Here is an 18,510-nt window from a genome sequence, read left to right as displayed (position 1 = left end):
TTTTCTGTGCTCTGTTGTTATGACACCAGGCCTCTTACTGTAAGAGGAGCAAGGCCACAGTGTCTGTATTCACTCATAATTACAAACTCACATTGTCCAAGTCGCTGGACACTGCTTTGGAGTGAAAACACTGTATCATTGTAGTATCAAGTATAGGGTCAATACTAATATTAGATACTAATACTTAATACTTAACAGCATTGTTTCTTTCATGTTTAACATATTCGAAAATAAGCTATTTTCTTAATGATGTGAATTAGACCTTAAATAATTGATATGACAAATTGCCTATAGTACTGTATACACATGAATGAAGGTTGGTCCAGACAGTGTAAGATCATCTTTCACATTCATATCCATAAGCCCTGTTACTATGCACTGACCCATAGTCATTACTGCATGCTTAGATGTTAACAAATAAAGTCATATTGCCCAGAACCTGGATAAGACGGAATCTTAGTATAAAATGTAGTTTTAAATAGACCACTTAACATGTATGATCTCATTCATTAACTACTCTAGACACACACCATGAATTGTCACAGAGAGAATTGACAGCACAATAGTACCATAGCATTATAGCTCAGATGATTCAAATCAGAACTATTGACTAAAGTATAAAAAGAAACAAATGCTTGTACTGTATGACTTGTATTTTTCAAAAAGCAAAACATTGGTTTAAAAGCATGGATTCTTATCTGTGTTAACTATTTAAATATAAACACCTACTGTATATTACATGATGTGGAAATGTTGATAATAATCTACACAGCCAATTTAAACTGAAGTAGCCATGCAATGACCAAAAATTACTGAAGAATGACTGGAGTTAAAAAACATTTTGAAACATCAATGAAAATTCAAATGCCAATTCATCAAAACTCATATCTTAATACACACAAGCAGATTCATATTTTACAACCCTGACTGAATGAAAATGTTAATTTAATACATAACAAATGGAATGACATTGATGTTTTCATTATAGAGAGAAATATTTCAACCTCATTGCCCTTATTGATTCATCAACATGCCCTATGATTAAATCAAACTGCCCTAAATTATTACATTGAATTAACTCATGAACAAAGACATATTCATTTACTTGGTCACAGCTGTCAGTGAACCTCACCCATTAAAAAATGGATGTGGTGAGGTAAAAATGTAATTTGTCCTGTAAATTGTCTATTCAAAGACATTTCTGATTAAACAGAATACTACTGCAGAAGCAGAATTGTTTTTTTTTCCAATTTGTTGTTATATCATAATTATATCATCTAAATATAATTTTTTTATAAGAATACGCTTTACTTAGTGATATAATACACTGTTACATATATATTTTATAGTTAATATGAATCACTTGATTATACATATTTAGCAATTAATCTTTATAGTATATAACACCTGGCATGTTACTAATGCAGGAACTAATATACTGTATGGTGATGACACAATAAAAAAACTTTACAAACTCCTGCAGAAGCTCTCACCAGAAACAAACACAACAGACATAGGCTACAGTAGATAGTATGAATGTTTCTTTTCCAAATGTATGAATAAAGTGTCACGTTGCAGAAATGATTTAGTCTGTCACACCAACCCACCATGTAAGCAATAGAAACACTTCATTTCTAACAGGCTACGGTATGCCTAAAGGCACATTTCACATAATTAGCTGGACAACATCAGTGTTCCCTTGACTGATTTTCACTCATTATACTAGAGAAACACCTCACAAGAAACACATCACGATACATGAGAAAATCTACATTAATCAAGGACTATGTAAGCAGTTGATATTTTGAATAATCATAATAAATAATTTAGAGACAACCACACAAAGAACAACCAGCCACCTGAAAGCTCTTCAAATTAAGGCACAACTTCCAATTAGTACCCTCCATGTGACAGCTCTGTGACAAGCCTAACTCCCTCAACTCCTCCAGACACTTCAGCTTAAGTTTGGAGTCGGTCTCCAGCACCTTCTCCCACATCTGCTGTTAGAGCCCCTATCCTGGAGGCACCCTGAGCCAGAGCCCTCTCCGAGTTCCTCCAGGATACCTCGGCTAGCCCCCAGAGCAGAGAGAGAGAGAGAGAATGAGAGAGAGAGAGAGAGAGAGATGGAGAGAGATGGAAAGAGACAGAAAGAGGTGTCTTGGAAAACTCACCGTAGAGCTTGTTGGGAGTGTCCTCCCTGTCGTTGGGCTCGGAGGACAGGAGCAGGGGCTCGTCATTCAGCTCACTGTCCGGGGACGCCGGCGCCTTGTCCTCCGCCGTCCGGAGCTCCGCCGCGCTCATCTCGCTGCGCAGGGAGAGCAGCGGCTTGCTCAACTGCCCTGTGATCATCGGATCCTGGAGTGAAGCTGCCTACGGGGAACCCAGGTGGGAGATACAAAAAACAACCTGGCTTTAGGAGCTGCTGCTCTGTCTCACTCACACTGGCTTCCTCTCTGTCTCTCTGTCTGCTACCTATTCACTCTCCCTCTACCACCGTTTCTCCCCTTCTATCGCTCACTCATCACTCTCCCACCTTCCCTCCCCCCTCTCTCTCTTTCCTCTCCCTCTCCCCAGCTCTCTCTCTCTCTTTTATCTGCGGCTGCCGCTGCTCCCGCTGATACTACCGCCTGACTGCCTGGTGAAGAGCTGTTACGGATCGCATGGCTCTGACATTATACCCCACAGCCTTAAAGGTGATGCTCGAATCCCTGAGGACTCATTAATGCACACAGCACAGGTCACACCCTAACACTACACAGCACAGTGATCATCTAGAAATTAAAATGTGCTTTTATCTTACAAACATATTGTGTTTGATTTATGTGAAATGAAAATATCACAGGAACAATTCAGTTTTCATTACCTACTCAACATATTATATCAAAGAGGAAGATGACAAAAGATGACATGGTCTGAGGTACAGTAAGAGAAACCCAAGGCCTGCTTCGGTTAAGAGCAGAAATGCTGTACTTCAACAAAAATTGTTGCATTAAAGCATTAAAAAGCTTTAAAAAAAAGTTTTCTTTTAATTTCAGAGCCCAAGAAAACATACATCTGAAATAGCTGAGTCTGCCCACATTCTTCTATGACTATGCTTCTCTAGTAACTCTATGTTCTATAATGTAAAGTCATGAAGCCATGTTGAGTTCTTTGCATGCAACGTCATAAAAGAGTGAACCAAATGACATGATCAGCCAACTCACCTAAACAATGCTCCAGAAACGTCCCAAAAAGAAAGGGTTCAAGAAATGGTCTTCAGAATGTCCAATAGTAAGAGAGAAACCAGCTATAACATGGCCATCACAGATGAGGGACTAGCTAGTGCATGTTCACCACAGAGCCAGAGAGACTCCTCGACCTTGATGAATCAGAATAGCCACTGCAGGTCCAAGCCTGAGGTTGCCTCCCAAGACAAGCACTAGAGATGTCACCTCCGTTCTCTCCCCCCCCACCCCCCCCCCCCTCTCTCTCTCCACCTCTCCCCTCTGTCTCTTCTCGCTTGTGTCTCCTCAATGGAGAGCTTCCCAGACAGGGTTCCCCCTCCCTCTGGCTCTGAGACACACAGAGAGAACAGGAGGGGGACAAGGGGGGTAAAACTCAGTTCCTCTCACACTTCCTTGTTTACGTACAGCAGACGGCCTGAGCGGTTACGAGTGGAGGACAGATGACCAGAACGTATGGAGGGAGAGAAAGGGAATAAAAATGGGGGGGGGGGGGGGGGGATTCAGGGCTCCTTGATGATGACACACGATCATCTAAATATTAATCAATAGAAATAGTTTAAGCTGTCATCGATAAAAGTGAGCGCCGCCGTTCAATACTCATATCCCTGGTAACAATGTCACTTGTCATCGGGGCTTCATTTGTGGGGCACTTAAATATGGGACTCAGCGCATCAGTGCGCCGCTCTGCCCGGGGAGGTAAACACATTTTCCCCTCTGTCTGAGCTCAGCCTCGCTCTGCATGCTGCTCGGCCATCCCCCACCACTCTGAGTGCACTTGATAGGTCCACTGGAGGGCAAAATTAATACCTAATTGAATCTTGCAGTCATCAAAATAATCAATACATTTTTATTATTTATTCTTCACAGTCTGTTGACTGTTTGAAAGCTCAGTGGGACAGCTGTGCAGAACTAGGCCTGAAATTCCTCCCATTTCACAATGTAATTTTCACTGGGGCATGAGTTTGCAAGACATATAAAACAAAAAAAGGGAACAGTTTCCTTTGTTTGGGGGTGGGGGGGGGGGGGGGGTGAAAAATAAAATAAATAAGAAGCAACTGACACTTTAGAGAAGGACAGGGTCCTCTCTCTGCCCATCGTTCCATCTCGCCTTCTTCCCCCTTTCTCCTTATTTCATCATATCAGGAGTGTGGCGGCACCTCTCTAATGCCGGCATTTCTCTTCCTGACAGACTCCAAACAAGAGCAGGGAATGAGATCAGAGCTCTAATCTGCCACTGGCCTCCGAGGCCAGAGGAGCTGGAGGAGGTGGAGGAGGTGGAGGAGCTGGAGGAGGTGGAGGAGGTGGAGGAGGAGGAGGTGGAGGAGGAGGAGGCAGCCAGGGCGTTAGTCTCTCTCTTCTTCCTCCTCCTCCTCCACAGCTGTTATAATTACCCTATTCAAAAGGGACTCTGGGTGCAGATGTTTAGCCAGATTGGACATGCTTATTCTATCAGAGAAAGAGAGTGAGTTTGTGAGCATGTATGTGGTGTGTGTGTGTGTGTGTGTGTGTCAGAGAGATAGAGAAAGAGAGAGAGAGAGAGCGGGGGGGTGGGGTGGGGGGGTCGTCTATATGGGGTTGACTGGGGCGAGCAGGAGGTGGAGAAAGCTTGCTTTACTCCCCCTGGCCACAGTGCAGGAACAGGGAAAAGCACTTGTCCCTCCGCATCATCCCTGTCTCCCATCCTTAGCTCTAGCGGCCATAGTGGTCAGCGCAGAGTCCTCAGCCCTCATCAGATATCCATGCTAATAGCTAATGGTCTTACTGGCCCAGTCCCATGAGTAGACTACCCTCCAGGCAAGAGGCCACTGGCATATGACTGTGCTCTGCTCCACTCACTCTGCTCTCCCCTCACTGAGAGAATATGACAGTAATTTGCCATCAATAATACATACAATAGTGTATGACTGTGAGATAATAATCAGTTATTATTTGTTATTTGTTAGGATCGGTGGATCAATTATGTAATATAACAATATACTGTTTGTATTTCTATGGCATCATTCACCTCTGATTTTGAATGACTAGAAATTGTCATTAATGAAATACATTTTCTAAATGTCAGAGCAAAATCTGCCCTGACATTTGCTGTAAGCCTGTTCCTGTTGACTGGTTATTGCAGGATGACCATTATGAGGTATAGATTTACATCCAAGCAAAACTATACTAATCTAATGGTAACCATCATCATATTACATGGTAATATCCCCTGCCACTTCTCATTAAACTGAATAGGTCATTGGGGAAACATTTTGTTTAAATTATAACCACTTTAATAAAGACCCCAATCACTGTAACATCCTTATATTTCTGGAAGCAATAAGCCTTCCCATGTGTTCGTTGTTAAGAATCATATATTGTATGTGGTATCTTCTGCATAGAAAGCGTGACAAAATACTGAAACATAACAATGATACACTGATGGAAAGAAAACAAAACAATCCATACATATTTTACGTAATTTAAATAGGTAGAGCAACATGTTTGTCTCATTGACCTTTTAACTTGCCTTAATGAAAGATGTGACTAGGCAACTAAGGTGATAGGATACTGACGAAGTCGGCCTCTGAAGTTCTCCTACAGAGCCGGGTGGTACGGTGGTGGCTTCCTCCGTGTGATGCTCCAGCACCTCCGCTCAACAGTACTGTGGTCGTGTGCAGTGTGAGAGATGGTGATTTGTCTCCACCTTAGGGTAAGGAAGCATACTGTACCCCCCCCCCCCCCCCCCCCCCCCGCCCTCCCACCCCGAGAGCAGGCTTCTGTGGGGCTGCGAGACAGTGAAGCACCAGCAGCTGTCCTAATTAAACACAGCCAATGCATAAAACCATGTCACATGAAATCCATTTAAATCAGACATCCTACTTAAATCAGACATGTCTGATATGTCTATATTTTATACTGTAATACTACATTTTACATGTAATACTCTATCATATGTACAGTTAGACACTACCAATGTAAATTAATAATGATTATTTCTCTGTCAGTCGAGTATGTTGTTTTATTCACACGTTCTGCCATTGAGATGAAAAATTTCTATTTTCGAGGGAGACTTGTACAGTATAATATATAACAGCCTACATCAGTGAAACATCCCACAGCCATAGGTTAAACATAGCAATGTAATATTTTTCATATCATTTATAAATATGATCAGTGGTGATGATGTTCCACCTCATCTGAAACCCAAATGCACCCCAGCGTGGTCACAGGTTTGGGGTTAGAGGAGGCTGGAGACTATCAAAGCAGTGTATTAAAAGGAGCCCTTTGAAGCTTGTAAACCAGGAGACCCAGTAGGTCCACAACAAATAAAAATGAAACCCTGATTGGCCAGTTGTGTGTTTTTTGTACATTGATCCGTGGTGCTGACATTCTAGAGCATCAAAGACTTCAGACTCCTCCTACAAGGGCAAGGGCTCTCTCTCTTTTTCTTTTTTTGCTGTGAAAAAATTACTAGAATCTACCATAGGAAACCTGACAGTGGTACTGTGTTTCTCAAAACATTCTGATAAAGGAGAAAAGATAGAGAGAAAGAAAGAAAGAAAGAAAGAAAGAAAGAAAGAAAGAAAGAAAGAAAGAAAGAAAGAAAGAAAGAAAGAAAGAGAGATCGAGAGAGATCACTGTCATCATGTCACTGACCAATTCACTGACATTTCAGTAGAGCAACACATCCAGTGACACCATCCCCCCCGCCACACACACACACACACACACACACACACACACACACACACACACACGCGCACACACACACACAGCAGCCTGGGGTTTCTCCTTTCAAAGTCAACTTCCCACAGCCATCTTTTTAAACCGGCATCATACACACCCCTATGAAAGGTGTGAAAATCACATTTCCCAAAAAGGATTGGTAATTCTCTATGAGGGAAGAAGCAGCGATCGATAAATCATTGCTAAATAGATAGTAAAGACAAAATGACCCCCCCCCCCCACACACACACACACACCCACACACCTCCCCCAAGTGTCAGTGCATTAGTATTCTCCTGAGGGTGGATGGATGAAGAGACGGTGGGGCTGGTCTCAATCTTGGTGAAGACAAATCCTGCTTTTAGCACCCATCTCGACTACAGCCGCAAGCACCAAGCAGAGCAGTACAGCCTCACAGACGCTCATCGGGAGGAGGTGAATCTGGAGCAGGCGAGCACACAGACATGTTCCACTGGTAGCCACCATCCTTTCTGTCCTTCAGAGCCGAGGGCAGCTGAGGAGGGACAACCTACAGTATGTATCGGTGGCCTATTTGTAACAAAAAAGCCTTGCCTAAAACTTGCTTTTTACTTATCATACACTTGTATTGACTATAGTGTTGATGGTACAATACAGTTGTATTCGGGTATAGTACATTACAAAGAAGCAAGAAAACGCAAGTGCTAGCAAAATCATTTTGAAAGAAGGTAAAATAGAATTGCCTCATACAGTAAAATACAATACAAACAGCAATACAACTGTGTATCTTACAAGCTTTATAAAGCTAGCATTTCTATGGTGTGGGTGGGTGGTACAGTATTTATAGGAGTGAGTGTATCCGGGTCACGGCACCACTGTCACAGGTTTGACTGCGTCGCACATCAGTATAGCTCCCACCCTGATTTACAAACACACGACCACCTCTCGTGAACATCGCTTTAGCCAGGTACATCACAGACAAGCTAGTGATTCGATGGCATGGTTGAGCCAGGGTGCAAATAACAAGCCCCCAGGATCAGCTTGGCGCATTGAAGCCATCATGGGCTTAGAGGCCAAGCTCGGTATTGCAAGTCAGGTGACGACAAGGCTTATTTCTAGTAGAAATAGATCATAATAGATAGGGCTAGCAGTGGAAAACAAATTTCTAAAAACGATCAACTTTTAATTCATTGACCCTTTTTTTTTTTTTTTTTTATATGCTGTGAACGAGCCTCGGGGACGCTGGGTGTGCATTCATGGCTCCTATGAACTCGGCGGAAATCACGTCACCATAGGAAGACCCGCCCTACTCTGCCTCTGATTGGCTAATTTATACTGCTAGCCTTATCTATTGTAATCTATTTCTACTAGATATAAGCCTTTTGGGCCGCATGCCGTCACGTGACTTGCAATACCGAGCTTTGGTCACTACGTCAAATGGCTTCATGCGCCAGTGAGCAACTTTCAAAGAAATGAATAGGTAGACATTTTCAATGCCTTCTCCAGTTATATTATACCTCCATAGCGAATAAACCTGAGCACCTCGGAAGAGCTATGAGCTCCCCTCCCCTGAAACCACCACATAGGAATATTAGAGGGGGGTCTCTTTAAAATAATGATACTTTTTTTATTTATTTGGTGAAACGTTAATGGATTATCGGCAGAATTACAATAAACAGGTGCCAAATAATAACATTACAAACTGAGGGTCGTCTTTTTCCATGGCTGCCTGTCCTGTGCGTATTTCCCACAGGCAAATTGGTCTGTCTATAATAAAATAGCGAGTCGTCTGCTACTGCCATTGTTTTCCATGGTGGCAGAGGCGCTATAACCAAACAATACTCAACTTTATTTTTTTCATTTTTTTCAGAGAAGTATGCTTAACATGATGCGTGATCTACATTTTTTGCAGAGAAACAACAAAGCTCGAAATCTCCTATCATTGGTTTTCTTTTTAAAGTTTAACTTAGCATAGCATGTCCAAAAGATGAGGTTTGGGTTCACTACTAGTGACACTGCCACCAAGAAAAGCAAAGTGATGTGCCGAAATACCTTCACTGCCTTTGGGGCAACCCCCCAAAAGCCTCAGTAAAATTCACACACTGGAGAAGTGAGTTTAACCAATTAAATTTGGTTACACTAGCTACGTAAAGTAACTAGCTTTATGTCCCGACAGTCTCATAACGAAACAAAAATATATACATTTCATAATCTCACTCCCTGTCAGAAAATGTCCGTTAGCTGTGATGCTAATGTTCGCTATGTTCAACTCCATTGATTTGTGCTAACAATGTTAGCGATCAGAACAGTATCAAGATGTTAAGGTGCAGAAGAGGAAAACAAACACAATTCAGTTGATTTATCTGCCTCTAGTGTTGTGAGTAATGCTTTCTATACATGTGCAGCCCCACAGAGTTTGGGCATGGTCACACGTAAAACAGCCACGAGCCCTGGCGGGTATGCATAGTAACGCCCAGACCTTGGGGAGGTCAGCTGGCCTGAGCTTGGAGCACAGCCTAAGCGGTCATGCTCCACCCCTAAGCCTCTGAATCCCTGGATTGTCGTTCAGAGCGACAACAGGTAGCGAGGGAGGAACTCTTCCCATGTTGTCTCTTCACCCTCTGCCTATTCTCCTGGAGAATAGCTATGCGGGCCTAAGGAATGAGGATCTCCACCTGCGCTCTCCTGGGCGCAAGAGAACTGGAAGCGTGAGCTGCCCCATCCTCCATCGTCTTCAGACCCTGCTGAGCCCAGACCCTGCTGAGCCCCTACCAGCGCCCCCCATCCGCCCTCTTCGGTGTCCAGGCTCCATTCTCTTCACTCCTCATCCTTCACGGTCCCCCACTACCACGCTGCCCTCCGAGCGCCCCCCTGACTTGGCCAGTCAGCCTGGTTCTCCACCTGGCCACCATCAGAGAAACCATCCTCCGCCAGAGGATCAGCGTCAGGTGCCCATTCCCCAGCGGCACTTTTTTGTAAAAACATTCAATCACTTTGTAGATAAACACGCCCCTTCTAAAAAGACTAGGATTAAAGACAGAATTGCACCATGGTTTTCTAATGATCTGTCTAACTTGTTTAATGATAGGAATTGTGCCTGGTCCTCTGCCAGGCGCACGAAGGATACCCAAGATTGGCTTTCTTTTCGACAACTTAGACCTAAATGCACAACAGCTGAGGAAATCTGACTACTTTTTGGATTTAGTCTCTAACTCCTATTCAAACCCTGCAAAGTTCTGGGGTGCTGTGAACTTAACTAAAAACAAACCCTCTAGTGTATATTAATGTGGATGATCATGTCATCTCTGATCCAAATTAGATTTGTTTTGCTTTTAATAAGTTGGGGGTTGCATTCCCCCTTTGGACCGTGTCCCTCATTCTCCTTTCAGCCTTTTACACCTAGTGAAATGTTAGCGTTCTACTGGTGAGGACAATCTAGATTTGTTTTTGTTTTTTTTATAAAACTGGCAGCCCCAGTTATCAGTGAGCCGTTGTCATGCATTTGTAATCTCTCCATTGCGTCAGGTATAGTTCCTCAGGTTTGGAAATCTGCCCAAGTGGTCCTGTTGCACAACTGTGGTGATAGGGATAAGATGGATAACTATCATCCTATCTCCAGATTACCATGCTTAGCCAAAGTTCTGGAGACCTTGGTAAATAACCAATTTAAATATTTTCTTTCAAGTCACTCAGTTTTAAGTACTCACCAATCTGGATTCAGAGCTAGTCACAGCACTATTTCTGCTGTTACTCTTGTTACTAATGACACCATCTTGGCATTAGACAACAGGAAACATTGTTCTGCCCTCTTTGTAGATCTTTCAAAAGCATTTGGTACAGTGGATCAATACCTGCTTTTAAATAGACTATCTAGTATTGGTTTGGATAGAGGTGCTTGTGATTGGTTCCAAGACTATCTGTCATCAAGGTGTCAGTGTGTGAAATTGGGTAACATTCAATCTGATTTCTTGTCTCTAGCTAAAGGTGTGCCCCAAGGCTCAGTGTTGAGTCCTGTCCTTTTCACCATCTATATTAATGATATTGACTCAGCACTAACTGGCTGTCATGCTCATCTATATGCTGATGATACAGTTGTCTATTGTACAGTTGTCTATTGTACGTACCAATCTGAAACTAGTCCTAAATGCTAGCAGATCTAAGTTTATGTTGTTTTCTAGAGCCAGGATGACTAATTGAGATAGGCTCATGGCTTGCTTATTGAGAGTCACTGAGTACAAATATCTTGGTTTGTGGCTGGATGATAAACTCTCTTTCAAGTTTCATGTAGACAGTCTAGCCTCTAAGCTGTGGCAGAAAATTGGCTTCCTGTACAGAAACCATTCTAACTTTCGTATGTTCAGCAGAAAGAGAATTGTTCAAGCTGTCTTCTTATCAGTATTAGACTATGGTGACACAATCTATAGTCATGCTTCTGTGACTACCCTGAAACCCCTAGACTCTGTCTACCATTCCGCCCTAGGATTTATTACGGGTGATAGTTATGACACCCACCACTGTGTTCTTTATGATAAGGTAGGCTGGTCTCCTCTCTCTTTAAGGCGTACTGTAACTATCACTGGTATGTGTTTATTTTCAAAGCCATTATTGGTAAACTTCCACCATACATCTAGACCCGATCAAACGGTCGGTTTATTTTTAGGGTTCCTCGAGTGCATTCTGAACTTGGTAGAGCTGCTTTTTTCCATGATGCTCCTTATACCTGGAATACTTTACAACAAACTCTAAAGCTTGAGGTACTTCCTTCAGTCGCAGAGTTTAAATCCATGGCTCTTGACATTTGTACTTCGACCTGTAACTGTTTTTAATTGTTATTATTATTATTATTATTATTATTATTATTATTGTATTTGTTCGGTTGTAATTTGTGTATTTGAGTGAACTCGTACACATTGTAAGTGAGGGAAACCTCAGTGCTTTACGAGTATAAATAAAGGTTTTAAATGAAAAGAAAAGTAACAAGTATGGGTACAGATACATTTGAATTCTTGTAATTGCTGTTCCTTACAGTATCTTACCAGTGCTAATAAATTCCTCATTCCAGGTAGGCTGACGGGGGGCTGTAGGGGGTATCAACAGGGGCAGGTGAGTGGGATTGAGAGACTGTTCTGTCAGAACAGTGAACTGTCCAGGCAGAGGGGTGGTGGGGGGAGTTAATTGGGGGCGGGGTCTGATCAGGGGGTATCTTCGGGGTCAGTCTACAGTCTGCAGCTGTTGGCTGTTGATGGGACCAAGAAAGATGCTGTTGTGGAACCTTTCCTTCACGGTCCTGATGCTCTGCCATCTTCCGTCTCTCTTGAGAGTCATTTGGGCAGGTTACCTTGGTTTTCTTGGATACTGGCACTATTGTAATCATCTTGAAGCACGTGGGGATGACCTGCTGTTACAGTCATGTGTTGAAGATGTCTGTGAAAACAGGAGCCAGCTGTGTGGCACACATTTTGATGACTGTTTTCAGGTTCCCTGTGGTCCTTGGCTGGTGCGCTCATGTTCAATGCCTTGAAGCTCGCATAGAAGGTGTTGAGCTTGTCTGGGAGCTCTTTGTCAGCAGCGATGTCTGCGGGCCTCACTTTGTAGTTGGTGATGGTCTGTAGGCTCTGCCACATGCTCCTGGTGTCCGTGCCACTGTACTGTTTTTTTCTGACTGTCCCTGTAGTTCTTTTTGGCCCCTTTGATGGCTTTCTCCAGGGAGTATCTGCTGCGCTTGTAGAGCTCTGTCACCCAACTAGTGAGCTGTCCTCCTCTCCTTCATTTTTGTCCTGATGTCTTTAATCATCCAGGGTTTCTGGTTGGGGAACACATTGGATGTCCTGATGGGGATGCAGCTGTTAATGCAGTCCCTGGTGTGATTTATGGTAGATTGTGCACATCTTACCTGCTATTGCCAAGGAACAGAAGCCCACAAACACACTTCCTGCTGTTCTTAATGCCATAGCTGCTTATCCCCCCTGCAATCTTACAAACAATAGTTTACAAAAATATGTTACAGCTACAGAAAAAAAAAAAAATCTCACTGGGAGGCAATTAATCACTTGTTAACATTTTAATATTTATAAGAATCTCTAAAAATCATGAAGTACAACATTAAAATAACAGAAATCAACACAAAGAAAAAATAAATTAATTTGACCAAAGTAAAATATATTACAAAATGTATGTATGGAATTGATGAGGACTACACACAAAATACTTTCAGTAACATGAAACCATGAAAGAGCCTAACGCTTCAGGTTTCTTACATTCATCAGAGGCAAACGGTTTCATATCTCAAATAATTTTCCTGGAAGAAAATGTACTTACAGACAAAAGAGTAGTTATCAAAAATATGTTGCAACTTCTGAATAAACTAAACAAATGCTTTCACTGTGGGGAAAATATTCACATTCTAAAATATATGTAAAGGCAAATATCTACTTTTAGTAACACTTTATAATAACTGCATGCTATGGCATTATTTAATTAGTAAGTACTTGATTCATCTTTTTTATAAAGCATTGTTCATATATGAATACACATTATATACACATGACAATCAATTCATAAATAGTTATAAACAATGTATTCTTCATTCCTAAGCTAATTTATATTCTTTATTGATAAGAATCTATAATCTACTGTACATTGATTGAATTGTCATACTTTATAAATAATGGCTTCACCATTTGTGTAGTGTTCCAGCTGGGATTCAAACTTGGGATTCCTGTTTTACGCACCACTGTTCCGTACCACTCAGCCACAAAGACACTGTGTTTATGAGAGAAGGACAGGTATTTGGACTGAGAGCACTGTCACAAAAAGTCACCATTCCATAGATACGTATATACTGTAGATGGGACAAGTGTGAAAAACCCTGAGTTTCCTTACTAATTCGGATTTGAATGGTACTTCAGGCATTGTGTAACCTAGTTGAATTGTATAAACTCACTCCACTAATATAAATAACGTCCAGCTGGCTATAACTGTGTTTGCACCAGGGTTCAAATCAAACCCAGTGCAATCAAATTACACAACGCAGATGAGTTGAAATCGTTCACAATTGCATCGCCAGCCTTTCAAACTCATTTGTAAATGCTTTGTAGGCATATATATTTCTCACTTTAGATGAGGTCACACAAAATACTTATCCAACAACTAGGAAATGCTTTCTAACTACTTGAATCCATCGTGAATTGCAATATTAGTGTTTATACAACACATTCACTAACCATTAGTGCATGTCTAAATCATTATATGGATAAATGCATGGATAAATGTACATCTATATATAGTTTGTCAATCATTAACTTACACTTTCTAAGTGATCTGATGAACCATTAACAACTCCTAAATAACTGGTTTGTAATTGATATAATGCTTAATTTACAAATGGTGAATCCATTATAACGTATGAAAAACAATCATTAAACACATAATAGGATTAGCTTATTAATGAATAGCCTACATAATTTATCACTATTGTGTTTAGTGAATTAAGTATTTAAACAGTGCTTCATAGCCTGCTGTTATTATAGTGTTACCCTACCTTCTTTTTGAACTATTATTTTTATTCATTTATTCAAGTATTATAAATCACCAAAAGTCAGGGAGGACAACCATTCTACCAAAGCAAAATATTTCACAAAGTTGAATGAATATTGTAAAACATTCCTCCATTCCAGATCACACAGTTGAATAAAACATTCCATAACACAATTATATTTAATTTTGTTTGGTTTATTAGACAGTAGTTAAAATACATGATACTGTAGAGCAAGTCATGCATCATAAAAATGTCTAGATGGCACAAAAAAGTCTTATTTCTGCTGTGGTCCTTGGTCTCAGCAATTAACAATACAGTACATGAACATTAATAACTGGGAAAAAAAAAAAAAAAACTAACTTATAAAGCAGAATGACAAAAATACAACATAGTATGAGATACGAAATGTACATATCATACACTACAACTTCTATCCACCAGGGCCTGCAATGAATTTGCCTCATTCTTCACCGACAAAATTCAGAAAATTAGACAAGCAGTCAGTGCCTCCATTCCAGGTACAGGACATGTGTCGTCACACTGTCCACTTAAAATCAATAATTGTACCATGACACAATTTAATCCGATCAACCATAAAACCCTGGGGGACACTATACAATATCTGAAATCCTCCACCTGTTGCCTTGATGTTCTACCTACAGACTTCTTCAAAACTGTATCCAACTGCATGGCCTCTGATTTACTACAAATTGTAAACACATCTCTTCTTTCAGGTGTGTTCCCACATACCCTGAAAACTGCAGTCATCAAGCCACTCTTAAAAAAGAATAATCTAGACAGCTCACAAATGAACAATTATAGGCCCATATCAAACCTCCCATTTCTAAGCAAAATAATTGAAAAGGTTGTTTTCCAACAACTGAATAACTTCCTGGCACTAAGTAATGGCTTTGATGTCTTCCAGTCAGGATTTCGACCACATCACAGCACCGAGACTGCTCTAATTAAGGTATTTAATGACATCCATTTAAACACAGATAATGGCAAAATCTCAGTCTTAGTACTACTGGATCTCAGTGCTGCGTTCGACACGGTAGACCACAACATACTACTAGGCCGACTGGAAAATTGGCTGGGAATTTCTGGTACAGTGTTAGATTGGTTTGAATCCTACTTAAAGGACAGGGATTATTTTGTGTCTATAGGCAACTACAAATCTGAGCTGACAAAAATGACCTGTGGAGTTCCCCAAGGCTCCATCCTGGGGCCTCTTCTGTTCAACATTTACATGCTCCCACTAACTCAAATTATGGAAAACAACAAAATATGTTACCATAGCTATGCAGATGACACACAAATTTATATCACTATATCACCAGGAGACTATAATCCCATACAAGCGCTGAGTAAGTGCATTCAACAAATCAATGATTGGATGTGCCAGAACTTTCTCCAACTAAACAAAAATAAAACTGAAGTAATTGTCTTTGGAGCCAAAGAAGAACGATTAAAAGTCAGTGCTCAACTTCAATCAGTAATGCTAAAAACCACAAACGAAGCCAGAAATCTTGGTGTAGTCATGGACTCAGACCTGAATTTCAACAGCCACATTAAGTCAATTACAAAGTCAGCCTACTATCACCTGAAGAATATATCAAGGATCAAAGGATTTATGTCCCAGAAGGATTTGGAAAAACTTGTCCATGCGTTTATCTTCAGTAGACTCGACTACTGTAACGGCATGTATACAGGTCTCTCTAAAAAATCGATCAGACAGCTGCAGCTGATTCAGAACGCTGCTGCTCGAGTCCTCACTAAGACTAAGAAAGTGGAGCATATCACACCAGTACTAAGGTCTTTACACTGGCTTCCTGTCTGTCAAAGAATTGACTTTAAAATACTGCTGTTGGTTTATAAAGCACTGAATGGCCTAGGGCCAAAATATATTTCTGATCTGCTCATATGCTATGAACCATCCAGACCCCTTAGGTCGTCTGGCACAGGTCTACTTTCTGTCCCCAGAGTTAAAACAAAACATGGAGAAGCAGCATTCAGTTTTTATGCTCCACATATCTGGAACAAACTTCCAGAAAACTGCAGGTCTGCTGCAACTCTTGGTTCTTTTAAAACAAGCCTGAAGACTTTTCTTTTTGCCACTGCTTTCTAAGAGGAGCTATGTTTATCAGTATACTGCACTGTAACTTTTATTCCTGTATTCTATTTGTCCTGCTTTTTGTTTAAATATCTATAATGACTTGCTTTTTGTTTTAATGCTTTTAATTTGTCCTGCCTTTTGTTTTAAATGTCTATAATGTCTTGCTTTTTGTTTTAATGCTTTTAATGTCTCATGTAAAGCACCTTGAATTGCCCTGTGGCTGAAATGTGCTATATAAATAAACTTGCCTTGCCTTGCCTTGCCTTACAAACCCTCCCTCCACTGCCAGTCTCCTGAGTATTACTTTTTCTAGGAGCCATTTCCTAACATTCACCTTCAAACTATATGGGTTCAAGCTCTATTTGATGGTCAAAGACAACCCATTCCACTCTTAACCCTGTAGCGCCTCTTGTATCATATTTGATACCCTGATTTGATAGACCTATTACGTCATCAACATAATCAATACTTTGTTCAAAAACCTGTTGTGTACAATATGATACATGCCCTCTTCACCCTGGAGCATACCTTTTGTGCTGCAAGTATTCAGAGGGCCTCAGATGGTTTGACCCAAGATGTCTGATTGCATATAATTTCCAGCTGGTGCTAGCAGTGAAATACATTTTCTGTTTTGAAGAAGTTCTGGTAAGTTTTGCATTTATATCTTTAGTAATATTTTGAAATGAACGTTAGATTAGTTGAAGTAACTTATAATTACTTCAAAATTTTGCATTTTCGTTTATAGTAAACAGTGTAGAAAATGTGTGTATCAAATTTGATACAGCAGGTATAATATAGTATGTAATGACATGTGCTAGCATGTTTTTCTCAATCATCATTGTATTGTTTTTCTTTTTGCAATGTGCATTATTCTTACCTTAGTGCATAATACACTGTTTTGATGATTTGATTAACCTAATTAAAGTTAGAAATGTGATCTTTTGAACAAATATTTATAAGTAGGCTAATCTAAAAAATATATATACAGCATCCCCGACCCTGCAAGGGACGTGCTTCAATAGTCAGTCAGTTTGAGTAGGTCACGTGAGTCCCACTGTAATTGGATCGTTCCAGTCTGCAGCTAGAGGTCGCAGTTGCATCTATTTTTGCTATAATTTAACCAAAGAACATTACACAATTATATAATTTTGCTGTAAATGATCATTATATTGATTTTATTGGTATATATCTTACAGTGTATACAGTATTGTTTATGTTTCAATCAAACTCAAAGATTGAAATGTGTTCTTTAGATCACACATTTAGTACAATTGCCATTGTAAAGCGCTTTGGGTACCGCTAAGGTGGAAAAGTGCTATATAAATGCAGTCCATTGATCATTTATCTCTGCATTTTAGATGGCGAAAAGGTACTCTGTGCAAGATGCCCTGCGCATGATTATGGATGGAAATTCCAGTGACATGGAGCCGTTAGGGGATGAGGATGATGATGAGGAGGATAAAGACTGGACTCCCTCAGCAAATCTGGGAGAAGAAAGCTCATCTGGCGAAGAGGAAGACTTGCAAGAGGGTGATGACCACACAAACACAGAAGAAGAGACATCAACTCTTCCAGCAGGAAAAAACCACAAGGTACGCATACTCACTCTCACTCTCACTCTCTCTCTCTCTCTCTCTCTCTCTCACACACACACACACCTCTGGACTATGTAGGGGTAGTACCTATGCCTAACCACCCACTGCTCTCTGTAAAGCGCATTGTGTTGCCTCTGTGTATGAAATGCGCTATACAAATACAACTTGATTTGATTTGCAGGTTTTGTCAGACAACTACTTCACATCAGTTCCATTAGTCGAACGTCTCAGGGATAGAGGAATCTACTACCTAGGCACCGTCCGAATGAACAGGGTACGAGGAGACTGCAACATGATGGATGAAAAAGATATGAAGAAAAAAGGAAGAGGGACCATGGATTTCAGAGTAAACCA

At 40.8% G+C, this 18,510-nt stretch overlaps 1 protein-coding gene across 1 annotated transcript in view; it reads right to left on the bottom strand.

Annotated features, from left to right (window-relative positions):
- The window catches only part of pou6f2 (POU class 6 homeobox 2), a gene marked incomplete at both ends in the record, with an annotated part of 78,559 nt that extends 76,210 nt beyond the window's left edge, over nt 1-2,349 (bottom strand). Inside the window, one exon of the mRNA XM_084456888.1 lies at nt 2,172-2,349. Coding sequence (XP_084313014.1) covers nt 2,172-2,349 — 178 coding nt within the window. The remainder of the gene's footprint in view (nt 1-2,171) is intronic.
- Between the last annotated feature and the right edge of the window lie 16,161 nt (nt 2,350-18,510).

The sequence above is a fragment of the Borostomias antarcticus genome, assembly GCF_949987555.1.
Source record: "Borostomias antarcticus genome assembly, chromosome: 2".
In the NCBI taxonomy this organism is placed as follows: domain Eukaryota; kingdom Metazoa; phylum Chordata; class Actinopteri; order Stomiiformes; family Stomiidae; genus Borostomias; species Borostomias antarcticus.
Note: the sequence above shows the minus strand (reverse complement) of the source record. Positions and strands in the feature narration are given on the sequence as shown.